Source organism: Bombyx mandarina, chromosome 06 (genome assembly GCF_030267445.1).
Source record: "Bombyx mandarina strain Sakado chromosome 06, ASM3026744v2".
NCBI classification, from domain to species: domain Eukaryota; kingdom Metazoa; phylum Arthropoda; class Insecta; order Lepidoptera; family Bombycidae; genus Bombyx; species Bombyx mandarina.
Window position 1 is genome coordinate 10,203,521 of NC_143213.1, and position 26,794 is coordinate 10,230,314.

The 26,794-nt window shown below is 36.2% G+C and overlaps 3 protein-coding genes and 1 long non-coding RNA gene across 5 annotated transcripts in view; 1 reads left to right on the forward strand and 3 right to left on the reverse strand.

Moving 5' to 3' along the window:
* The window catches only part of LOC149502829 (uncharacterized), a 510,125-nt gene that overhangs the window by 236,387 nt on the left and 246,944 nt on the right, over positions 1-26,794 (reverse strand). The window lies entirely within an intron of this gene.
* On the reverse strand, positions 355-9,479 carry LOC114246494 (saccharopine dehydrogenase-like oxidoreductase). Of its 2 annotated transcripts, none has more exons than XM_089728115.1 (7): positions 8,962-9,479; positions 7,122-7,309; positions 5,415-5,544; positions 3,187-3,397; positions 2,547-2,931; positions 989-1,080; positions 355-600 (listed from the first exon to the last, which is right to left on the reverse strand). In XM_089728115.1, exons 1-7 carry the CDS (start codon positions 9,131-9,133, stop codon positions 504-506), a joined length of 1,275 nt encoding a protein of 424 aa, XP_089584241.1. In that variant the 5' UTR covers positions 9,134-9,479; the 3' UTR covers positions 355-503. The 2 variants fall into 2 exon arrangements, with proteins under 2 accessions (XP_089584241.1, XP_089584242.1); XM_089728116.1 differs by having other exon boundaries at positions 3,187-3,385; positions 8,962-9,474.
* LOC114246491 (putative peptidyl-tRNA hydrolase PTRHD1) lies at positions 16,540-18,489 on the reverse strand. The gene is made up of 2 exons (XM_028179030.2): positions 18,119-18,489; positions 16,540-16,880 (listed from the first exon to the last, which is right to left on the reverse strand). The coding sequence occupies exons 1-2, from the start codon at positions 18,305-18,307 to the stop codon at positions 16,689-16,691; spliced, it is 381 nt and encodes a 126-aa protein (XP_028034831.2). The 5' UTR covers positions 18,308-18,489; the 3' UTR covers positions 16,540-16,688.
* On the forward strand, positions 25,247-25,676 carry LOC114246497 (U6 snRNA-associated Sm-like protein LSm8). Its single transcript, XM_028179036.2, has one exon. It carries the CDS (start codon positions 25,358-25,360, stop codon positions 25,646-25,648), a length of 291 nt encoding a protein of 96 aa, XP_028034837.1. The 5' UTR covers positions 25,247-25,357; the 3' UTR covers positions 25,649-25,676.

Below are 26,794 nucleotides of genomic sequence, written 5' to 3' on the forward strand. Positions count from 1 at the left end.
TCATAATGTTCATATTTGATAACATTCCGCACAGCAATAAATATTTCTTCACCGATATTCTTGTTTTTTTTTTTGAGAAATTGAAACAAAGAACAAAAAAATTGTTGTTGTCTAGACAATACTGGGGCCATCCTCTTACGCACACGACACGTCTTACTTCGTCGCGTTTAAACTGACAATTGATTCAGTAATTGAATTTAGAACAGTGTAATCAGAAACTTCTAAATATGCTTCTGAGTTCAGTCTACTAAATTCAGCCAAATGTAATAAGCCTTTAAATAAAACCTATGGCTGTAGGCTGTACCTATATTATTTATGGTACATAATATTTAGGGTTAGACATAAATCAAATCGTTGTTTTATTGAGTAAAATAATATATATTTTAATGTTTTTTTTTATATGAATTTATACCAAAACCATAATTCGACAGTTTAACTGTTTAAAACCCATCAAATACCAATTATGAAACACAATTTTTGTTTTAATACACCCCTCACAAACCCTACTTTGTGACGACTTCAAATTCCATTTTATGCTTCATTAAATTTTCGACCAGGTTCGTGTTCTGAAATGCAGCTGCGGGCATAAGTACTCCGCCTCTGGAAAAAAACATATGCAGAACATTCATTTTTAGTTAAGTATTCTTTCATTCTCGGATAAAATATGTAATACAAACTGCAAAAGAGCTTTCTACTTCTATTTGCTACAAAATTCTAGAATATCTCTTATTTTAGGCAAATATTATCTCCTAAAACACTAGTAACTAGAACCAGATAGTATAAAAATACAGACAAAACAAAAACGATTATTTTAGTTTTCTAATAATAATTAACTAACTGTTTGAACTGAAAGTGCATTAAAATCGAAATAGGGACATAGTAACTTCAAATTATATAGAAGGCAAATAGTCTTTCGGTCATTAGACGAAAACAAGAGATTTTAAATACATCCTAACTCTTTGAACACTTTGAGACCTGCTTTACTTACTTCGGCATTTTATCACTCTCTCTTAAGATCGTCATGGCAGAAATAATCAAACACATAGCCGTAGTATAATAGCCGGGATCCGACCCTGAAACCTAAAGCACATTAGCAAATTAGACACAAAAATCATCTCAACGTAGACTTCTATAGAAATTTACATCATCGATAGTAATAAATGTATATTCATACTTTTTATGTAGCGCTTGATTAAAATCGAAAATCCACTATATAGGATCGTTTGGAAATCAAAGTTTGGTCTGCGGGGTTACATTATTAATTATCTGTGGACCTTAAAAAGTAAAAGATAATTCAAATTTGTATGCAGTTGGAACAACGCCCCTAGCGGGAAACGTAGACTAATGTTCCAACTCCATACAAATTTGAGTTAACTTTTACGCTATCGAGAATGTTAAAACGAACGCATGACCGCTTCACATCATAAATATGACGGTGGTACCGAACCGTGTGAACTTATAATACGCCGTACCGCGGGATTGGAACATCGGTATTGCACTTCGGTTGATACGATACTATGGTTGATACTACAGGGCATATATTTTTATATACTACTATATACAGGGCCGAATTTAAACGTAATGCCGCTCCTTGGCACCGGAAAATAATCCGCCCCAGTACTGGAATTTTACTTATACTTAAAGTTTAATATATTTTAGTTTCCAAAATTAAAATAACTAATTTATTGCAGAAACTTTATAACATGTATATGTACATATATGTACATACATATATTCCAAAAACATAAATAAATATTTATTTTGTTTTTCTAACAATTATAAATTTGGCACTAAGGGTGACTCGTAATTATATTACATAAAAAATACCTATTTAATTTATTTTTATTTCAGAAAATAGAAAAATCTATTATTATTTTAAATCTCCAAGAAAATATATTGATTAAATCATTTTGATTATTAATTTTTACCAAAAGTGCCAAAATTATAACTAACAAATAATGGATGAATTGAATTTCTTGAATTATTAATTAAACAGAAAATTATTAATTTTTAGAATTAATTAATTTTATTGAGCAATATTGATAAGACTCAATTTTTTTTCACTCCAAAATTTTTCCGCCCTGATAATTTGCCCCCACTGCCCTTAGTAAATCCACCATTGTATATATAGAGAGAACAGAGAAGAACACTAGAAATGCCGAGTCGAACGCCGGTTGTACTCAATTTCTCATTGCATGCGCTATGCGTTAAAAATCAATGCCATGCAATAAATAACCCTCACCTTTAGCTTTCGTTTACCACAGTTACAAAATGAAATACAACATAACAGCTTACATTTTAGCTCGTTATAATTATTAAGAATAAACAAAACAATTACAAAATTTAATTAGGATTATTTGAATATAAATATACTAAAAATAGAGCGTGAAAAAAAATCTGGACAATTTAATTATGTACATACACTAAGTTGATAATTTTATATATTCAATAGCAAATAGAATAAATTTAAAACGAGAAGGGCTTCTAATTAATGTAAAATAATATTTATGACGGTAACTGTTTAATAAAATTAAAGATTAACATACCTTCACAGTCAAAGATTTCTTAGGATCATGTTCGTAATTTTTTACATTTGAATCCCAACTCTTTCCAGTCATCGTTAGGGTATATTTTGTATTCATTCTTGATACTTCGGAAGGTCCCTTACGTGACATGTAACCGGCCGTGAAAACCTTAGGGTGCTTACACAACATCTTTCGAAACCATTCGAAACGACTTAAATAGTAGTACATATACATTAAGGGTATTATTAAAAAATGATAAAATTTCGGTACAGTACAAAAACTACGAAATCTTATCGGTTTCTGTTCGTACTTGTCCGATACATATCTTTGGGACATTTCGATTAAATCTTCATCTGGTCCTGGATACGGGAACCAGACTTCTCCGCTGTGACGATGAAAGAAAGATCTGGAACATAATAGAAAAAGACTATAAATACTTTGTGATACTTATGTGTATGGGTATACCATGCAATACCAGATCGTTCGCTAAAACTCTTAAATGGAAAATGTTAAATAATCTTACAAAATTTCGTAACAAAATCCAAAGGTCAAGGCTTACATTGTATAGTTCGAAGTCCTCATTAAATATCGTTTCATCTTATAATCGTAGTATTATGCAAATATGATGCGAGTCGGAATATTTCTATATAAACATACCTACCTTTTTAATTCTATAGGCTCGTACACAAGCGGTTCAGGAAATGTTTCTTTTTTCAGATTTAAATATTTTGGTAGATCTTGTAAAACGCAAACCAGAGATTCCCATGTACCCGAATGAACTAAACAATGTTGACCAATAGGCGCGTAACTTCTTCTTGGTATATCGAATCTGAAGTAGCAGTCGACGACGTCAGGAATATCTGTGGATATAACTTGACGTGTTCGTGCAGTCTGATTGCTCAAAAAAAATTTTTTTTTTATTCCTTTGGTTTTATATTGTTTCCATAATTAAGACGTTCAATTTGAATAGTCGCAATTGTGGCTCGAAGATGCAAGATTTATTGAAAAATGTCTCAATTTTTAATCTGACCACTGGTTCTTAGTTTTTCGAAAATAAGCCAACCATTACGGTAAACGGATTGCACTTTCAAAGATGATTAACGATTATATAACCGAAAATAGAAGATAGAAATAGAAAATAGTGAACGACGTTCATTTTCAACGACAAGATGTGGTAGGAGCGGTAAAACTACCCTGCCTATTCCTGCAGTGAAGCAGTAATGCATTTCGGTTTGAAGGGTAGGGAAGACGTTATATTGTAAAAACTGAAACCTTAGAACTCGTATCTCAAGGTAAGGCGCGGCATCTACGTTGTAGACGTCTATACACTCCTATAACCACTTCAACTAGGTTATCCGTGAGCTCGTCTACCCATCTTGGCAAAAAATAAAATAGTTGGTGCTACGAGCCACATTAGTAAGGATAACATGGCTCTTTTGCGTGAAAAGTTTCTTAACTGTGTGCCTTCTCGAAGAGGCGACAGAAACAGCTAAGTTCAAGGTACCATGGGCGTACTCACTGCGTACATACATATCATTATGCCACACTGCCAGCAATCACGCAAATTTGTAAACTTTGCATGTTTTATTTTTATTACACCATGTTATTTATGTCGCGGAAGTCGCTCGTGAACTAATTATAAAATATAATCTATATATATAAAAATGAATTGCTGTTCGTTAGTCTCGCTAAAACTCGAGAATGGCTGGACCGATTTGGCTAATTTTGGTCTTGAATTATTTGTGGAAGTCCAGAGAAGGTGTAAAAGGTAGATAAAGGTAAATATGAAAATGCTCAGAATGAAATAAAAATAACAATTTTGTTTCCCTTTGATGTGTCCCCCCTCGGACGGATTCCTTTTGTTTGTTTTAAGTTTATTTTATACAAAAGTTTAGGTCTTTTATTTATCGATTGAGGCACTACGAAGTCTGCCGGGTCAGCTAGTAACAATATACAAATGTAAACTTCGGTTCCACCCACTGCTTTTTCCCACAATATGACTGTACAGTTGTTGTAAATTTATATTCTAGAGCTTATACATCTTTTAGTGGGCTATGATTAAAATAATTTGTTTTTGGAGTCCACTAATGCCTCGCTGTCGCTCATCTTTTACTTATCTTGAGACATGAGGCCGAAGTCTCTGTTATATTGTAAAATGACTGTCTCGATTTTAATAATATAAATTTCGGTACCTAAAAACAGTTTCTCGAACCTGCGTTTTTTAGATTGAGAGGCTTTTTTTCCTACCTAAGCTGATGGCCTTGGGAGGCCAATTCAGCGCAACCTTAACAAACAGGTGAGCTCACGGGGCTCAAACCTGACTACGTTGCTAACACAAATCCTAGCAAAAGCAGTGCTTCGCAAAATCTACCACCGGACCGGAAACGCGACCCACTGAGAAAATCCGGCAAGAAACTTAGTGGGCTGTGTCTGTGACAAGAACCATGACCGGTGCTTGAGGTACCTAAAAGCATCGTTATTGGATCGGTAGGATCCGAAATGATGTGAGTTGAGAGGCCTCACACGGCCTTCCTGGGGTTAAGTGATTACTGGAACCCATAAAATTAACATAAATAACTCGGCCTCCGCACGAAACTTAAAAATGTACTCAAACTTCATTTAAATAATCCGTTTAAATCCCGATAAGGTGTATCTACATAGTATAAAACAAAGTCGCTTTCTCTGTCCCTATATCCCTATGTATGCTTAAATCTTTAAAACTACGCAACGGATTTTGATGCGGTTTTTTTTAATAGATAGAGTAATTGAAGAGGAAGGTTTATATGTATAATAACATCCATTAAATAGTGGAGAAATCAATAATAAATTACAGTTTCCGAAGCGAAGCGAGGGCGGGTCGCTAATGTATAATAATTCAAAGAAATGTACCTTTGAATTGATTTTGCAAGAACATGAGTCCTGTTGCAGAAGGTATAGAAGTCAGACCACAGGATGGTACAATTAGCACATTCGCCTCTTCAGCAGCATTGTGATTATTGCAAAATGCGTTAAAGATTTGCTGCAATTAATTGTTTACATGTATTTACACTTTTATAAAGTACATAAAATATTATCTTAAGCAACCATTCGTGGAAACCAATTGCACGCCACCTACATATATACCTAGTTCAGCCATAAGCTCTGTTACAAATGAAAATGCATTTTTTTTTATGAAGTATTATATATTATTATGCATTATTATATATATTATTATTATACCTACAAATTTATTTAAGTCTCAGCAAAAATAAAAAATATTCTATTCGAAATGGCCACCTTTAATCTGTTTGGCCACGAATCTATGGATTTACGCACTGTTTCAAAGGAAAATTTCGCCACTACTTGCTCCAAAGATTTTTTAAGTGACTCAATGTCGCCGTGTCGTTTAGAGCAGGCAATGTCTTCTAAAACTGACCACAATTTGAAAACTAAAGGGTTGAGGTCTGGACTAGATGAGGGCCAGTCTTCAGCTCTTATAAAGTCCGGAACGTTGGTTTCAAGCCAAGCTTGGGTAATTCGTGCCTTGTGACCAGATGCAGAGCCCTGCTGGAAAGTCCATGGTATATTTTTAAAAAGTGTATTGCTGAGAGGTTTCACAACATGATCCAAAACTGTATCTTGATATGATACACTTTGGCTGAGGTTTTCACTTCTTTTTCACAAAAATGTAGTTTTGTGACTCCTTTATAAGATACGCCCCACCAAACCATCACTGACGCAGGATGATGACCACGTTGTACCTTTCCGACCACTTAAGCAGCTTCTTTAGAACTGTGAGCGTACACTTTAACATTTGTATTGTAGTGTTCTTCAATCGTGAAAAAATTTTCATCGGTAAAGAGGATATTTCAGTTCCTTTCACCTGCGTATCGCGACAGAAGGCGTTTTGATCGATCCACTCTCTTTAATTGTAAAGATTGATTTAGGGCATGTCCTGTATATCCACGATAAGCACCGAGCTTCAGGTTTTGTTTTATAATACGCGATAGAGTCCTAGCGGGAATCTTCATTTCTCACGATAAGATTTTTACTTCCTAATGGGGTTTCGACGAATTCTGGTTTTAACAGCATTAATAGCCTTTGTAGTTTTAACAGCACGCGGCCGCCACGATCTTTTCTGGTCTTCGACCAACGTAGTGGTGTTGTATCTGTTGATAGTACGATATACGGTTGATACCAAGCTTTTGAAGTGTCTTGAATGTGACCGACGGCTCCATACCCACTTTGTGCAATCCTATTTTCTTTAACACCCCATTCCATATAGTAATTTGATAATGAACACGAAAAAATATGTGAAATGGCGCGAAATCAAATTTTTTTTTAAATATAATATACGTGTTCCAAATTCAGAATTAACTAAAAAGTTGGAAAAAAGGAAAGGTTTTATGTAACAGCAGTATTTATGGCCAGACTAGTTATATATTATTATGTTAATGTTATAGATTAGAAACCAACTCGCCAGTAATTTAAGGCACTTTAAATTTTGCAACGAGCTTGAGTAACTATGCATCAACGCATGGGGGACGAACATGCTAGAAAGTTTATTAGTATTTTTGTTTGATTTTATTGTGTATTACAAGAAGTAATTCAACTTACTGGTAATTCGGCTGATATATCAACGTAGTGAGTCCTTGTCTCGATGCAGCTCTTAATGACAGATTCGCCCAATATACTAAGAGGACCAGTGCAATTTATCAAAATTTTCGTTCTACCTGTTGCGTTTCTTAACTCAGTTTCGTTGTTGATGTCACATTTTATGATGACTACGCTGGACGTTTTGATTTCTGTAAATAAGGTACTTAAACGTTAACCTTAATAAACGAGTTAATAACTCTTAAAATCAGTCAACAAAACAGTTATCAACTTGAGTTATTCAATCTCGGCGGTCCGTGCTGGAGTCATGGTCCAGACGGCTGGCCGATCCTTCAGCTGGTCGTAGGACCGTCGAGGCGATTCGCCCGGTTCTTGTGAATTGGGTGAATCGTGACAGAGGACGCCTCACTTTCCGGCTCACGCAGGTGCTCACTGGGCATGGTTGCTTCGGTGAGTTCCTGCACCGGATCGGAGCCGAGCTGACGGCAGAGTGCCACCATTGTGGTTGCGACTTGGACACGGCGGAGCACACGCTCGTCGCCTGCCCCGCATGGGAGGGGTGGCGCCGTGTCCTTGTCGCAAAAATAGGAAACGACTTGTCGTTGCCGGGTGTTGTGGCATCGATGCTCGGTGACGACGAGTCGTGGAAGGCGATGCTCGACTTCTGCGAGTGCACCATCTCGCAGAAGGAGGCGGCGGGGCGCGTGCGAGACGCGCAGGCCCGCCGCCGTCGAGCGGGGGCCAGGGAGGCGGATTTCGCCCAAGCCCTGGCCCTCTAAGTGTTTCGGGTCTCTCTCACATGTCGGCCTGGGGACCGGCGAAGGGGACCTAAGAAGACGACGTGCAAGCTGCTCTGCACGCGTTTTATGCAAGAGCGTCCGGGTGATGGAAGGCCGGCTATCCTCAACCCACGCTGGTTCTGACCCAGCGGGGTATTCCGAGGGTAGACCATTCTAACCGGCGCCATCTAGGCGGGCTTCGGATAGCCTGCCAACCGAGAGGACTGGTGGTCGTGGCGCCGACAACCGCCAGTCCGGCGACCCGAGGGGGAGGGTGATGGCTTCACTTTCCTCCTTTTGCCTTTTCATGAGTTCTGTCTCATGCGAGGTTTGGATGCTGGTTGTTGAGCGACAGGAGGTTTTAGTCGGTTCAACTCCGACATGCCCCGCCCTCCATCCCCAGTGGAGGGAAGAAGTCCGGTGATTTCCTCCTGACAAAAAAAAAAAAAAACCCTTGACTATTAATTTGTTGACGTCATTAACGTCGGGTGCATCAAACAGTCCTTATACATAATTTAGATCTGCTTCATAAGTAGTTTTGTACGAACATACGAACAAAAACTCCATGTAGGTACACAAGAAGATACCTAAATCTTCTTGTGTACCTACATGGAGTTTTTTCGCGAAGAACTTTAATGTCATGGTTTTTTTAAAATAGAATATTTAGAAGACAGTTAGCACAACCTGCACAGCATTCAAATGTCATCGAATGACACCTTAGTCGTCAGTGACCACGAATATTTTACAGTTATGTAACTTCGGAAACAACATAATGAAAACACAATCACGAGATTATGTCGTTTTAATTATACTAGTTATACTATTATTTAAAAAGAACATTAGCATTATGCACTTCTTCTCTATAATCTCTATAAGTGGAAAATTTCATACTCCTCCGTCCGCGCAATTTTTGTAAAAAGGGGTACAAGGGGGGGGGGGGGGTGCTTCACGTATTAATATATAAATTTAAAACTCGCGAGAAAAAAAAACATAGGTACTAAGTTACGGTAAAAAAATTTAATTCACTACTACTTAATGCGAGAAAATGAACAAAATGCACTTACTTAATTCAGACAATTCTTTTAGTAAAATCTGGAGTTTTTTTTCTGATCGCCCAGCAATACCCCACGTCACATTTTGATATTCCGGCTCCTCGGACAATTCTGTTAAGAATTTTACCGTTGAATTTCCTGTGAATCCAGTAGCACCTAACACGAGTAAATCCAATTTTTCCATCTCTTCATTCACGATAATATGGGTTAATTTTTATTTGAATATCAATAATATGATGTTTAAAAGTACTTTAACAATCAAATTATCATCTAATTTTTTTAAGTTTTGAAGTTAATATTTAACCTGACGTTATGATACGTGCAAGAGGGCTCGAGTGTTTGTTGGAAATGTGAAAAATACGCACACGAGTTAAGCCCTTTGCATTACCTACCAGTTGTTTACATTATTTTATACAGCGTTGCTGAATTTACACTACAAACACTAACTCTTATTTTCTAATCAAAAAGCATTATGCCCCTACCCTGTCTTTCTTTCACTCTCCCTCTATGCCTATTATGTACGATAGTCACATAAATATACGATATAATAATAATTATTATTCTAAAATCATGTATTGCCTTTGACACAGTTTAAGATAGTAGATAAAAAGAAAAGAAAAATGTATGCATACATAGGGTGGACAAAAAAAAACTTTTTTTTTTTCTTTAGGTAAATACTACGAAAATATCGTCCAAGATGACGAAAAAAAAATCTGGTAAAGTTTGAGCTCTTAATATTGGTATTTAGAGGAGCCGCATCGTGATTTTTTATTTCCCATTTAAATAACACGAGATTTTTTTTTCTTTGGAATTTTATTGTATCTCAACGAATTATCGTGTAGTAAAAAGAAATACATACTTTTGTAGGGAATTAAACGGCCTACAAAAAAGGTTTGAAAATTTTTTTTACTAAGAAAACTCGGTTATAACCATCGATTCTGAACTCTACTGCGAACAACTGATGAAAATAAAGCAAGAAGTTGAGAGAAAGCGGTCGGAATTAATCAACAGAAGGGGTGTGGTTTTTCATCATGATAACGCTAGACCTCACACATATTTAGCAACTCAGGAAAAATTAAGAGAGCTTGGCTGGGAGGTGTTAATACATTCGCCGTATAGTCCTGACCTTGCACCTTCAGATTTCCACCTGTTTCGGTCTCTTCAGAATTCTTTAGGCAGTGTCAGGTTAACATCACGAGAGGACTGCCAAAACCAATTGTCGCGGTATTTTGATCAGAAGCCCCAAAATTTCTATAGCAATGGGATCATGTCCCTACCTACAAGATGGCAAAAAGTTATCGAATAAAATGGTACCTACATACTTTAGTTAAGTGTAAATAAACTATATTAAAAAAGGTTGTGAATTTTCTTAAAAAATGCGAAGAAACTTTTTCCCCAACCAATCCCCAATATGACGCCGCGGAGGGGCTATGGAACAAACTGGAAAGGTTACAAAATTTATGCATACGCTTTATTTTTGGTTTACGCAAATATGATCATGTCTCGCAGTACAGATCACAACTTAATTGGTTGCCTATCCGACTTCGCCGTGATGTACATGTTTTATGTATGCTGTTCAACATCCTCAATAACCCAGCTGTTCCCCAGTAGTTCCCCCAATGATGATAGTGGACAGAAGCAATAACAATACCCCGGAGATTACCGAGATTGCAAGCTGTGAGGTCGTTTTATCTTACGCCTACCTAGGTTAACTGGTTACTAACAGTGGTGGTTCGGAGGACGATATTAAGCGGCGCATAATCATAACGCGATCGGCCATGGATAAACTCGGAAAAGTATGGAAGGACCGGAATATCACCAAGACTACCAAAGTCCGACTGGTAAGGGCACTGGTGTTCCCCATCTTTTTATATGGGGTTGAGACCTGGACTGTGAAAGAAAAAAAAAAAGGATGATTCATTAGAAATGTGGTGCTGGAGAAGGATGCTCCGTATATCTTGGACTGAGCATCGCACCAACGCCTCGATCCTAAAAGAACTAAATATCTCTCACAGGTAATCGTCAACAGTGCAATCCAGGATTCTTCGATATTTTGGACACGTATCGCGTCGGCCAGCAGAGTCTATCGAGAAACTTGTTGTTCAGGGTAGGGTCAATGGTAAGAGATCTCGTGGACGAATCCCCATGCGTTGGACTGATCAGGTGAAAGACCTTACTGAAACCCCACTTAACGAGTGTGTGCGCCGGGCCTCGGTTCGCAAACTGTGGAAAACATCTGTCAAGGCTTTAATGAGCAAGAATTCCACATGACCACGACTGCTCTGCCAAGAGCAACCGATTATGATGATGATGATGATGATGAATTCGTTGAGATACAATAAAATTGCAAAGAAAATAAAATCCTGTGTTATTTAAATGGGAAATCAAAAATCACCTCCTAATAAGAGCTCAAACTTTACGAGAATTTTTTTTCGTCATCTTGGACGATATTTTCGTAGCACCCAAAGAAAAAGAAAAAAAGGTTTTTTTGGCCCACCTTAGTATACATACATGTAAACATAATTGCAAGTCGTATCGAAATTTATGCAGACGAACATTCTGCATGGTCGTTTGTGGAATCTTATTATTTTCCTTCGCATTTTATACAACTTACGATTCCCAATGATATATTTAATAAAATTAGTATACTTTAGTAAAATATTAAATGAAACTTTTTGAAGATACCTAACCTTTTCATAATAATTCCTTATTAAAATGCCTTTAACAAAATTCAACCAGGAATTAAACCTATAGGTACATTCCGTAAGCAATAATCTAGTTTATTCATAGTCTTTCTCGCTCAGACTTATTGATCGAAATCTGTTCTATGTATGTATTAAGGTAAATAAGCAACTCAGTATGTACCTACCTGTTATGCTCTGGTAAAGTGGCCTTTGTATAATTGAAGCAAAACAGGTTTAAGGAATACAACCGCTGTCAAGTTTTTTTTTTACTTTGCTAATCTATTATGAGAAACAGAGTAAAAAATTATTCGTTCTTAACGAGGTCATAATAATTACGATTCGCCAGTCAAGAGTACTATTTATTCATTACTAGCTGACCCGGCAGCCTTCGTAGTGCCTCAATCGATAAATAAAAGACCGATGGGGACACATCAAAGGAAAAACAAAATTATTTGTTTTTATATAATTCCTATATTATAATAATTCAAACCTTCTCTGGACTTCCACGAATAATTCAAGACCACTATTAGCAAAATCGGTTCAGCCATTCTCGACTTTTAGCGAGACTAACGAACAGCAATTCATTTTTATATATAATTAGTCTGGCCATAAATACTGTTACAATAAAAAATAATAAAAAATCTATTGCAAATAACATTTATTACTTTTACAGTGTGTTAGTTTAATACATAAATATAAAACAATTTAAAGTATAAAAAGATTATTCGAAGTGGTCTCCATTGGCTGCAATACAGTAGGTACTTTAAACGTTGAGGCCAGTTATCTATAGAAGCACGCACTCTTTCCATGGGAAAAATTTTCACTGCCAATCGTACGGATTGTTTTAGAGACTCCAAATTATCATGGCGTTTAGAGCAAGCTGTACTCCCTAAAACTGACCATAAAGCATAATCCAGCGGATTAAGATCGGGACTAGACGACGGCCAGTCTTCAACTCTGATGAAGTCCGAAACGTTCGTTTCCAACCAAGACTGCGTAGACCGAGCTTTATGACCTGGCGCCGAGTCTTGCTGGAAGGACCATTCTTGATTATTGAACATGGTGTTGTTAAGGGGCTTCACTACCTTCACAAGGATCTTGATACACTTGTGCCGATGTTTTGATACCTTTTTCACAAAAGTATGGCCCAGTCACTCCTTCATAGCTAATACCCCACCAAACCATCACTGAAGTCGGATAGTGCCCACGTTGCACTCTGTCGACTAATTGGGAAGCTTCCTTAGAGCTTTGAGCATAAATACGGTCATTTTGTTTGTTAAAATGTTGCTCAATTGTAAAAAAATTCTCATCCGTAAACAAAATTTTTCTGACCTCCCTTTGCGTACTTCAGTAATTGTTTCGATTTTACCACCCTATTCTCTTTTAAATTATCAGTTAAGAAATGACCAGTATGTCTCTTATAGGCTGCAAGTCCTAAGTCATCTTTTAAAATACGCGACATGGTTCTCTTTATCACCACACTCCATTTTAATATCGCAAAATATTGTACAATGTATTGGCGCCAAAATGAGAAAACTCAATGAGCAATCATATAAAAATGACAGACTCCAAATTCAAATGAAATATTTTGTTTATTTTTAATTTTATCAGTATTTATGGCCAGACTAAGTAGAAGATATTATATATATTAGTATTTAATTATAGCTTTGTATTCACTAGATTTATATCTCATGTTTCACTGCAACTCACTCTATATAATCTGAATCCAAATTTTACAAGATTTTTAGTGCTCAGAATTTTCAGATAAGCACACATCCTACCTGATATTAAGTGAAACTCAGAGACCATAGACAGCGCTACATTAAAATGGCTGTCCTCTTCGAGATTTGAGAACAGATAGCATTTAAGATGATTGTCCACCTTTTAAGTCGGAACGTTTCAATGCTTTGCGGCAGAAATAAGTGTGAATCGTGATAGCTACCCGTACAAGCCCACAATGCCCACAATACTACACCAATAGCCAATGACGTAAATTTTACCGATCATCGTTCTCGTCGAACCCGTCGCTTGTGACGAAGGGCTCGACGAGTAAATTAACCCACAGACACAGCCCACTAAGTTTCTCGCCGGATCTTCTCAGTGGGTCGCGTTTCCGATCCGGTGGTAGATTCTGTGAAGCACGGCTCTTCATAGGGTTCGTGTTAGCAACGTCGTCAGGTTTGAGCTCCGTGAGCTCACCTACTAGTTAAGGTTACGCTGAAACAGCCTCTCAAGGCTATCAGCTTAGGGAGGAGAAAAAAACTAGATTTTAAATTTTTGTGAGACGCGTTTTTATGATATGAGTTCCACGATTCCTCTATCGCAGAAGACGTTTGTGGCCATGTTTTAGGTGTTTGTACCTGTCTGCAAAATCAGAACATAAAATCTGAAGGCACGGCATTTCCATGATTTCTCAATGGAGGGATCTTTCCATTTTTATGGATTTTGAACTCGTTCGTCTACACATCAACTAAAACAATAAAAAGGTGATCGTAGATCTTGATATCGACATCAACAATGAAAAGCACTTCTTCAAAAAGGGTCACCGTCCCGACACCACTGCTAGTATCTCGTCATGAATTACTTAGGCGCAGTAACTCCATTCCTGCCATTAAAATATTTGACCTTGGGCTTCAAAGGCCAAGTGCCCCGGCGTCATCCTCGATAGAGGGATGACATTCGGGCTCCACATTCATTCAGTACGCGACCGAGCCGCCTTGCTACTCGGTCAACTCTACCCCATGATCTGCAACCGTACTAAATTATCCATTCACAAGGTGACACTACAAAACTTGCATACGTTCCGTCATGAGTCATGAGTCATGACATGAAATGGTATTTTTAATTAATAAGTCTAGATTTTTTCTTCCTTAAGTTGTTAATGACCTTATCCTTGCTAATTAGCCTTCTGCGGCATTTGTGGAGTTCACTTTTTATGTGTATTTCATATATCTTGGGTCGCAAATAACATCCGAGGGTGGCTGCACGGGGGAGATACGCCGAAGATCCGGTATGGCTAAAAGTGCGATGACCAATCTCGAGAAGATCTGGAAAAATCGTAGCCTTCGATATAAAACCAAAGTGCAATTGGTGCGGGCACTGATCTTTCCCATATTCCTCTATGGGGCGGAGACATGGTGCATGAAAAGCCGAGATATCAAAAAGATCGATACCTTTGAAATATGGGTGTGGCAGAGGATGCTACGAATACCGTGGACTGCCATGAGAACAAACGAGTCCTTTCTAAGGCAGCTAAACATCCGAAAAAGGCTCTCTTCCATCTGCCGGGAACGTGTTATTAGTTTCTTCGGACACGTCATGCGGTCTCCCAGACATGAATTAGAGCTCATAATTACGGGTCGCATAGAGAACAAGCGCGCCGTGGGCAGAACACCAGCCAGATGGTCAGATCTAGCAAGAGAAGCACTTGGTGGTAGTCTGTACCGTGCAGTCCATGCCACCCATGATCGAGCACAGTGGAAGAACGTCACATGTGGTCGCGATCCTCAGTAGTGAGGGAACGATATCGAAGAAGAAGGGATCGTTTGGCTACGTTTGCCGCTAGGGGCGCTGTTCCAACTGCATACAAAATTGGGTTAACTTTTACGTTATCAATAACGTTAAAAAACTCGCACTAAGCACACTGAAAGGGCAATTAAATCAACGGTGAAGTTCCGCGACAGGGCATTTCCTTTCGCCACCTCCATCCGCACAATACGGGAACACCAAAGTTTGAACGTGACTCGGTTTTCTGGCCATTTAGTCAGAGAGCAATCCATACTAGCTGTTTCTAGTATGAAACACTCGTATGTTTCGTTTGGAATAGAACAGCCATTAAACAATGCAATTGAAATTTCGTCAAGGTGGGTGGCAGTATTTGTGTTGTGTTTACGGTAACCACTTAATACCAGATAGGTTCCGAGTCCGTCTACCGTTCTGGTATAAAAAAAGTGCAAAGTGCCTTCATAAACATTAATATGATAAGAAAAATGTCAACAATGGTCGGTGATCCAACGGCCAGGCGTCCTGGGGGTGAGCAATACATTATAGTTGCAGTGTTCACCGCGGTAACCCTTTTATTTCTTCCGGGTTCTGTCTCAGGCGAGGATCGAACGTTTGTGCGAGAGTTCAAGGGAGGAGTTTCGTGTGTGGCTACCGACGGCACTCCCAGATACCCTGCGCTCCTTAGCGCGGAGGTGTCTCGTACCGACATTTGGCAACCAGCCCAAAAAAAAAAAGGTTAGTGAGCAAAAACAATAATAAACTTTGTGCAAGCTTATGATCAATAATTGAGATTTTTTAACATTTTTAAGACACTGGATTTGTATTTTTCTATACTTATTATAACGTTTTATTTTTTATTTAGAATTTTATATATATACATATATCACAGAATGGCCGGTTTCTTCATTATTTTGAAATAGTGAGCGTATGGTGGGTAGCTGTGCAGAGATTGCGCAGCACGAATCGATGACAGTTCTGAAACATTCTCACTCTTCCTAAGTCAGGCAATAAATGTGTTTCCATTTAACCCCAGTAATGACACCTCGACTCTGTCAAAGCGTACCAGTCCAATTGAGCTGATGTTTGATGAGTAGTTGCAGCTCGCATCCACCAGATGGCACTATTCATTTGTCACATTCACATGCAACACAAATATACCAGCCCAGCTTGTTCTGTTAGCTTTAAATTATATACTATTTACTTCACATGTTTATGTTGTGTATCTTGTTTATGTTGTTGTTATATAGCATGCTGATGGCATTTAAAGGTTTGTGCTGCAGAAATTATAGCCTAAAAAGCAAGAACACTACCATTTTTAAATGGAGGGAGACCAATTAGTTTTCATAAAATAAAAGAAAATGTTTATTGGTCACCAGGTAATATTAAATGTAGAACAGACAAATGCGCACTGTGTATCTATTATTACTTCATTCATTATTGTGTATTTCATTAGATAACAATGATGGAAGTTGATGATTTATTTGAAAACTATCAGATCAATCATTAACCAATGAATCTTGCTCTTACAATGTATTTAAAAGACATGTGAAATTAACTGGATTTTAATAATGTGTCCTTATATAATTTAAATTTGCCAACATATTTTTTTACTTCATCCTTGGGATAAGGCTTTATAGCTAAACAGGTAGGGATGTTTTCAGGCTGCTCAATCCACAATTTGTGCAATATTGAGTTTTCTTTTAATTTTTCAGCTACCTTTCTTAGTGACTCTTCATTTGGCACCTGAAATTTAAATGATTAGTTTTATAAAAATATAGACAGGTGCATGTGTAGCTGGAGGACCATTATCATTAGTGCTATGAGTGACACAGGGCATGTTACTGCATTACTATATGGACATTAGTAGAGCAGATGCGTGCCATTTATTACCATTTCCGTCATCTATAAGTACTATTTAACATAAGTAGAAAACAATTACATTTCTAATCAGATTGTAATGCAGCCACAACTTTTATCATTTATTAACCGAATTAGGTGATGAAGTCAGGATAGTTTGATTTTTGCCTACATCTTTGACTACATCTTCAAAATCATATCAGGCATTATCTAATGGAGGAGAGTATTCATAAAGTTACTCTAAACAGCATCACAAACCAAGAAAGTAACGATAACATCAACACAGAGCAACAGGTGACTCATTCTCATTCAAAGAGAATTTAGGCTGTATCTACAGCACTTGACCAAAATCTTAGAAAAAATAGAATCCTAAAAATAGATTATTCCTAAATTTTAAGATTCACAAATGACAAGTAATAATAAAGGCAATTTAAAATTAACAATCCAAAACTTGACTTTTAGAAGTTGTATAGTTGGACAGGAAACAAATTCAGGAAAAGCATATAATTATGATGACTAAACTCAAAACCAGAGATAACAGACAAAACAAAAATATCTCAATGTTCAGATAACTAATGTACTTGAAAACAATGTAGCATATTATTTAAAGACTAGCGACCCGCCCTCGCTTCGCTTCGGAAACATTAAAACACACATGAAATCAAAAAAATAAAATAAAAAAAAATTAAAAAAAGTAGCCTATGTTCATCAGGGACAATGTCGGCTTCTATTGGAAAAATAATTTTTCAAATCGGTCCAGTAGTTTCGGAGCCTATTCGAAACAAACAAACAAACAAATCTTTCCTCTTTATAATATTAGTATAGAAAACATTGGGGGGTTTTGTTTAAGCAACATTTTATCAACTTTACAGGAGAGCCATTTATACTTTAAAATTTGAAAAAATATAACAAAAATACATCTTCAACTTCAGTCAATAACTATTAATTCTCAATTCTAAGTATTATTCATGTTTAACGAAACTTATGACAAAATCAGTGCAATGCAAGTGCAAGTGTAATGATTTAGTGTAGTTTTTCCATACTCTTACTTTTATATTCGTTTGCTGAATTTAAGCTCTAACTTGAAACTTTTGTTATTTCGTTATTTTAAAATCAAAACTTACTTCTAAAACAACTTTGTGCATATTATCTAAATCATTCAAATATTGTATAGTATGTTCATCATCTTTATATATGTGCATAACTGCCGAAGAAGCGTGGCATGCTTGAGCAACAAGAGCCCCAATAGACCAGCCAAATTCTTTTAATAAATCACTACGGAGTAATATATACTGCACAGTTACGTTCGACATTTTATTTTATGCCAATATAGCTTTCTGAAGTGTTGAGATATGAACAAAAAAATCAAGCATAATTATATATGCATTTAAAACATAAACATTATTTTTAATGTACGGTACTGTACAATTTATTCACACCGAAATCCGAATCTGCAACCTATGTATGACCTGAATATTGACATTATTTGACATTTATATTCTTCTTCTTCTTCTGTTTGATTTTGGCTCGCACGGCTTGCGCATTTGCCACAAAGCAAAATAAAAGCTTGGGAACTACGGAATAAAAAATAAAATTTTTTTTTTTTTGAGCGGATTTGCAAGGTAGAACACTATCTCTCCGAGGTGAATGAAGTTAGCCCCTCAAAAAATTTTATTTTCCCTTTTTTATACTTATTTTCTATTAATTCGTTTGTTCATCATTTGTTCATGATTGTTCACTGTTAATAATTGTTTGTTCTGCATTTATTTATTTAAAAATATACCTACAAGTTAGCCCCTCTTATGCAATTTTTAATATTTTTTCATCCTTAATTACTCGTAAATATTCATTTTCGATTGTTCTTATATAAAACACGTTTGTTCTCTTTCGAAATTACTCGTTTTTTGTTTAATTTACTATTTTTATTATTTGAATAAATGTATGCAAAATATGTGTACTGCGCATGCGTCAACTATAATGCCTAAACTTTCTACGCGGTTTTAATCGTGAAAAAAAAACAAATATAAATCCTGAAGGAGCATTTAATTGGTATACTGTTTAATTAAAAAAATTAAAAAATAAATAAATGAAATAATGTGCATTGGCGTTAAGTTAGACCAAATACATTTTTTCCATCCTCTTACTTATCGTTATGAAGGTATAAAAAAGATAGGGAGTTCACATAGGTAATATAAACAAATAAGTAAATATGTTCATTATTTATCTTTCAAGAGATAATATAGGTATACATTATAATAACTTTTTTACACAGTCGAAATTATATTCCTAACATTAGTAAAATAACATTTTAATACGATAGGTAAGAGGATGGAAAAAATGTATTTGGTCTAACTTAACGACAATGCACATTATTTCATTTATTTATTTTTTAATTTTTTTAATTAAACTGTATACCAATTAATTGCTCCTTCAGGATTTATATTTGTTTTTTTTTTCACGATTAAAACCGCGTATAAAGTTTAGGCATTATAGTTGACGCATGCGCAGTACACAAATTTTGCATACATTTATTCAACTAATAAAAATAGTAAATTAAACAAAAAACGAGTAATTTAGAAAGAGAACAAACGTGTTTTGTATAAGAACAATCGAAAATGAATATTTACGAGTCATTAAGGATGAAAAAATATTAAAAATTGCATTAGAGGCGCTAACTTGTAGGTATATTTTTAAATATTTTTTTTAAATAAATAAATGCAGAACAAACAATTATTAACAGTGAACAATCATGAACAAATGATGAACAAACGAATTAATAGAAAATAAGTATAAAATAGGGAAAAAAAATTTTTTTGAGGGGCTAACTTCATTCACCTATCTCTCCGTGATCTCTCCACATAGCAGTATTTTTAAACAAAAAAGGCGAAAGTACCAAATCATACAGCCTAATTTTATTATTAGAAAAGAAAAATTGAGGTCAAAGTATGAAATTGCCGATTTGTACTGAAAAATTGAAATTCGTTTTTTTTTTCATGTAACATATTTATTTAATCAAAATGTCTACTATTATTATCTATACATTGCTGTCATTTAACAGGAAGGTAATTTATGCCTTTGCGATAGAACTCTGGTGATCTAGATTTTACAAACTGTGTGAAACCATTTTGTACCTACTGCCTCCTAAGAAAACTTTTTATTACGTAGAAATTTTTATTGTCTTGTGGCGTTTAAGTACGCACCTTTTTATGATGCGTAAGCCGGAACGCACGAGATGTGGAAAACAGAATATAGTCTGTGACACGAGACCTTTTTACCGCCAAATATTTAAAACATAAAAATAATTTATAATGTGTTAAATAACTAATATAATATAATTAGCTAGAATTGTTTATGCCGCTATATCAATAAAATTTATATTGTTTCAACTGTGGTGTTAATTACATAAAACACGACTTTACGGCGAAAGAAAGATGGGACTCTATATGAACTCCCTCATTGGTGACCCGACGTGATGGACAACTTTGACGTTAGTCTGGTCTAAAACAGCGACGGCAGCAACGCATGACAACCCGGTAATGCTATCGACGAGTCACTTACTGGCACAATCTGGCAACAACCGATAGTGCGCCAGAAAATCGGAGCCGATGATGGCAGTGTTGACATCAGCGATAATAAATCGCCATTGAAATGTGCGGCGTAGCCCCAAATTAAGCGCCATTTCTATGTGACCAAAAGTGCGTATCTCACTACCATTGGCAGCCGCTAACGTATAGTTTGAACATACCGGCTTATTTGCTAACCACTGGTATGGGTAACAGGAGAGGTCGGAGCCTGTGTCTATTAAAAAACGGCGCTTGGTTGAGCTTTCGGTGACAAATAATCGGCGACTCTCCTTTAAGCAGTCAGACGTCGCCATCATTGACTGCTTTTGTCGTTTTCCGAAGGTGGCGGCGGCGTCCAGGTACATGGTTGAATACACTTAACAGCTTTAGTATTAAATTTCCTATGGTAAAAGCACATTTGAAGCTTACCGGGCGTTTGTGAGCGTCGTCGCTGGTTTGAGAAATCCCGGGTCCTATTTCTACCGCGCTCTGCAGTAAGCACAGCAAGCTGACGCGTGACCTCATCCAGACGCCGTGTGATATCTTCTAACGAAGGGGGTGAGACGGCAGACGTGCTTGCTGAGAAAACAGCCGATGAATGAGGTGCGACCATACCAAGCGAAACTTCCAAAATTTTGTCCGCTAGCTCAGCGACTTTGTCCAGCGAGAGTTCTGATTGGGCGGCCAAAATTGCTTGAAGATTTTGTGGGAGGCGACGCATCCATAGCTGGCGAAGCAAATTTTTATCAGTGAGGATGTTCTCTCCCAATGATCTAAGATAACGTAAAAACTGCGAAGGACGGCGGTCACCCAACTCAACATCACTGACAAGTTGCCTGACACATTGCTCCTCAGACGTGGACAACCTACGGATCAACTCGGATTTGAGGCGACCATATTTGTCCTCAGGTGGTGGTTGGAGAATAATGTCCTCTACCTCCCCAATAACTCGGGTATCTAACTGAGCAATCACGTAGTTAAATTTAGTCAGGTCAGCGGAGATGCCTGAAATCGAGAATTGTGCCTCTACCTGAGCAAACCAAATTGCAGGCCGGTCAGGCCAGAAGGGAGGAAGTTTTATGGCTACTCTGCATACTGAGGTAGGTTGAGGAAATAATGGGTCTGTGGGGGGTGGGTCCGTTTTATCAATGCCTTGCATTTTAAGTTTTTGTAACTCAGCCTTTAGGATGGCATTTTGTTGTAGTAACAGTGTATGTCTAAATTGCGTCCCACTCCATGTTCCTCACACACTAAGCCATCACTTTTCATATTTAAAAATCTTTCCACCGCCTCTCATGTCAGGGAGGATTCGGTTAGACGTTCAATGCAACCACCTTACTCTGGTCCTCATAGAGTTATATCTAGAGCCGAGGACGGAAAAACGTGGTCGATTGATGTAAAAGGGAAACAGGTGACGGTCAGTGTCGACAGAATTAAGCCAGCTTTCATCGAGCATTCTTCAGTAGATCTCGTTCCGGCACCAGCACCGCGGGTTTCTGTGCCTCAACCAGCGCAACCGGACGCTACTGATGTCCCTTCATGTCCACTCGTGCCTTCGGCACCTGTAACTGCTACTCCTACGCATACACCTCAATATACCACCCGATCAGGTCGCAGAGTCCACTTCTCCAAACCTTTCGACCTATGATCATTTTTCTCTTTTTCTGCGGATTCTCCTTCTCCGTAGGGGGGTGGTGTGGCGTTTAAGTACGCACCTTTTTATGATGCGTAAGCCGGAACGCACGAGATGTGGAAAACAGAATATAGTCTGTGACACGAGACCTTTTTACCGCCAAATAGACTTTTTGGCGGGAACGCGAGGAGTGAAGTTGTGTGATTTGTTTTATTTGGTCTATTTAGTGTTTCTTCAAGTTTAAATGTGTAATAATGGTGGTTTATTAACTGTTTAATATCTGTGAAAGTGCACAAATGTGGAAAAATGAAACAAAGCTGCTGGACGTAACTTCTCGGGTTCCTCCAAAAAGTCCACTGACAAAATCTCAGTAAATAATGTGTTAAATAACTAATATAATATAATTAGCTAGAATTGTTTATGTCGCTATATCAATAAAATTTATATTGTTTCAACTGTGGTGTTAATTACATAAAACACTTTTTTTTTTTTTTTATTGCCTAGATGGGTGGACGAGCTCACAGCCCACCTGGCGTTAAGTGGTTACTGAAGCCCATAGACATCTACAACGTAGACGTGCCACCCACCTTGAGATACAAGTTCTAAAGTCTCAGTATAGTTACAACGGCTGCCCCACCCTTCAAACCGAAACGCATTACTGCTTCACGGCAGAAATAGGCGGGGCGGTGGTACCTACCCGTGCGGACTCACAAGAGGTCCTACCACCAGTAATTACGCAAATTATAATTATGCGGGTTTGATTTTTATTACACGATGTTGTTCCTTCACCGTGGAAGTCAATCGTGAACATATGTCGAGTACGTATTTCATTAGAAAAATTGGTACCCGCCTGCGGGATTCGAACACCGGTGCATCGCTTCAACACGAATGCACCGGACGTCTTATCCTTTAGGCCACGACGACTTCGCAAAACGACGACTTTACGGCGAAAGAAAGATGGGACTCGATATGAACTCCCTCAGTCTGTTCAAATAATCAGAATTTAAAGGAATTCTATCCATCCATTTGTGACGTGCAGAATCATGACGCTGCTTATTTATAAATAAATGTTCCGAACTGTTTGCATAAAATGATGTCCTGCAATTCTGGCGTTTTTTCTTAAACTTGGCCATTCATTCATTCACGTTTGTAACTAAAAATAAACTATGATATCAAGAAGAAAAGAAACACGTCCTTTTTAATAGCTCTAAATGGGTATCCTAACACAGGGATCACCTGATAATAAGTGGTTACCGGAACTTATAGATAGCATGGATACTCCTACTAATTCTAAAACAGAGATCAGTGTGAATCTAAATTACAATGGCTAGCGCACGTCTCATACTTCTGCTATTAGTACTACCGGTAAAAAATAAAAATAGGGAATATTAAAACTAAACCTATAACCCGACACCATTTTACTTTGTGAAAGCGTGCTACATCAATTCTGAATATTGACATACGAATAATATATAAATACAATAGCGATGTAGTTTCTCTGCTGAAACGGTGACTAACATCTAAACATTAGTAATAATCAATGTCGTAACTCGACACTTGCCATATATTTATACTATTAATAGTAAGTATTGCGAAAAATAAGTTATTGCTTGTGTTTTGTGACTTGTTTTCCACAATATTGTAGAGAAGCATTACTCGGTAATATGTTGCACAGTGTATCACAGCGGTCGGGGAACTTTTTTAATTATTACCCCAAAATATATTTTTTTAAGTTGGTATTACCCCATGGCGAAGAACAAAAAAAATATGAAATCGCTTCTTTTTAGCATCTTTCATATTATAGCCCCGATGACAATTTTCAAAAGAAAACAATAACTAAAAATTTAATTTAAGCATCATTTATTCAATTTATCAATTTAATACACAGTAATACATAACGGTAATAATAGTAATATCTGTACATGGAGTTAATAAGTACCTACAACTATTAACTCCATGTATCTGTAATATACAGTTGAGGAAAAAAAATCACCCCCACAGAGAATATAAATAATTGATAATTTCTTGTTATTTTATAATTCACACGATGCCTACAATAAAATACCTGGGTCAATCACGTGAACTTTGTGTTTCCAAATAATGTGTTCTATCTCATTCTCTCGCCGGCTGAATCCTATATATTTATGTGTTTGTGTCTCTATGGACTTATTTTTCGTTTCGTTTAATTTCGTTTCATCGAATTTGAAATCACAACGATTCTAAAGAAGCTTCACTTCAATATATACTTTTTACTCACAAAAGTTTCATTTTTACGCCCCAAAATTTCATTTTAGGTAATTTACCCCGGTTCCCTGACTGCTGGTGTATCATAATAATTTGTGAATGTTATGATCCGTCAGATCTTTTCTACCCAATTTACACGCTTTATATTAACTTCACTTGTATGTATGTTTGTAACTGACTCCTTTAGACGCGATTTTGACCCACTTTAAACGGCCAGAATTCATTCAAACTTTGTAGATTTATCGAGGACCGATAAAAAAATACTAATTTGATAAGATTATTCCATTATTCAATTTATAAAATAAGATTTTGGTCAATTTATATATTTTTTATCTATACTCGATAAGGCAGGAATTGATGTTAATGTACTTAATAGTTTTAAAAATACGCTTTTAAAGAAAATTTAAAATACATAATATTTTGAAAAACTAAAAAACACGCTTTATATATAATTCAAGTAAAAAATTAAAATAAATTTTAATAAATTTAAATTGAAAATAGTGTAAAATATATTTTATTTTAAAAAAAGAGTGGGGTACTTTTTAAGATATTATTGAAATAAAAATTCTTCTAGTCATATCCGTCAGAAAAATATTTATAACTAATAACACCATGCACCCCATGCTTTTTTTACAATAAAATATATTTTACACTATATTCAATTTAAATTTATTAAAATTTATTTTCTATTTTTTTAGTTGAATTTTAGATAAAGCGTTTTTTATTTTTTTAAACTATTATTTATTATGTAGTAATCATGTAGGTAGTAATAGTAATTGTAGTAGCTATTATACTAATCTGTGTAGGTACACATTTCAAATAATAATCTGTGGCAGCTCCCTGAAATTTGAAAATTTCTATCAATTACCTGGTTGTTTGATGTTGATTATTACTAATTTGAATTTATATATAAAATAATAAGAATGGCTTCTGGACTCGAAAATTACGTGAATCAAACAGTGTCGGTAATAACTTCGGATGGACGTAATTTTATTGGCACCCTTAAGGGCTTTGACCAAACAATAAATATTATTTTAGACGAATCTCACGAAAGAGTGTTTTCCTCCACAAGTGGCGTCGCTCAAGTAGTACTTGGACTTCACATAATCAGAGGAGACAATGTGGCAATAGTCGGGCAAATAGACGAATCAATTGATAGCAGATTAGACCTCGGAAACATCAAGGCAGAACCACTTGGACCAATGGTACATTAGAATTAGTTAATAAATGTTTTGTTATCAATCGGTGTTTCATTTGGGCAAATAAATATCATATTTTGTATTCGTCTCTTGTCTTGATTTACTAATTCGCAAAGCAGAATACATATTTTCACCCATAAAAATTAATCTTAGCCCTGGCTTGGGTTTTCCATTCTCTGAATAGGATTTGTGATAGCATGCCCTGTAATACCTGTTAGAATAGACAACACCCTGGATATATGTTCATTTCTTGGAACATAATTCTTAGGAAGTTACTTATGATGCCTATTGTAAACTACCAAATTAAGGGTTATATGTTTTACTCTTTCACAAAATACACATGAAGGTTCAAATACATTAAATCCCTGTATAATATATTCACAGGAATCAAAAATATTCATAAGTACTAAAAGAACCTTATTTCTCATTTGCTAATGGGTCTCATCACAATCAGCTCAGTTAGCCTGTTACCAACACAATTTTTTTAATGTGTTTGTGCTCTAGTAACTGGTATATAAATAACCGTTTTAGAATTAGCATAATAGCATTTCTTTTAATCGGCAAAGCCAAATAAACAAGAAAAAGATGCTTGAATTTTTTATTTTAATCATGTCACAAAAAATGTTTTTTGCATCGGTAATTATTTCATTGGAAAAATCACATTCCATTGATTAAATAAAAAGGAGAAAGCCTCATTAATTACATAATTAAGAGAACAAATTCCATAAAAACTGATACATATTCCTTTCAGTCTGTTTTAGGAAACTTCAAAATTATGCACACTACTCATATTCTGAATAGCCAGAGGTCATTCATTTAGTCATTTATTGTAAGTTTGTCAAATTACATGTATGCTTGTTTTTAACAGTTTGTTGTTACATAATATATATGTTTAATTATAATTCAATTGTTATTTGTTTATCTACTTACTGAACAAAAAAGTTCCCAAATTAAAATGTTGCACAGTGCTACAAACAAAATTAGAAAGAACCTTATTCCACTACACACTATAATATTACCTACCTAATTATATTGCACAAGTTTATTAAATACGAGCAGTACATTATTTTACCAAAATTCGAGTACCATCTGAGAGTGGTAATGATTCTAATTTTGAACAATTTTGAAACAGTACATATTTTATGTACAATTAAATATTAA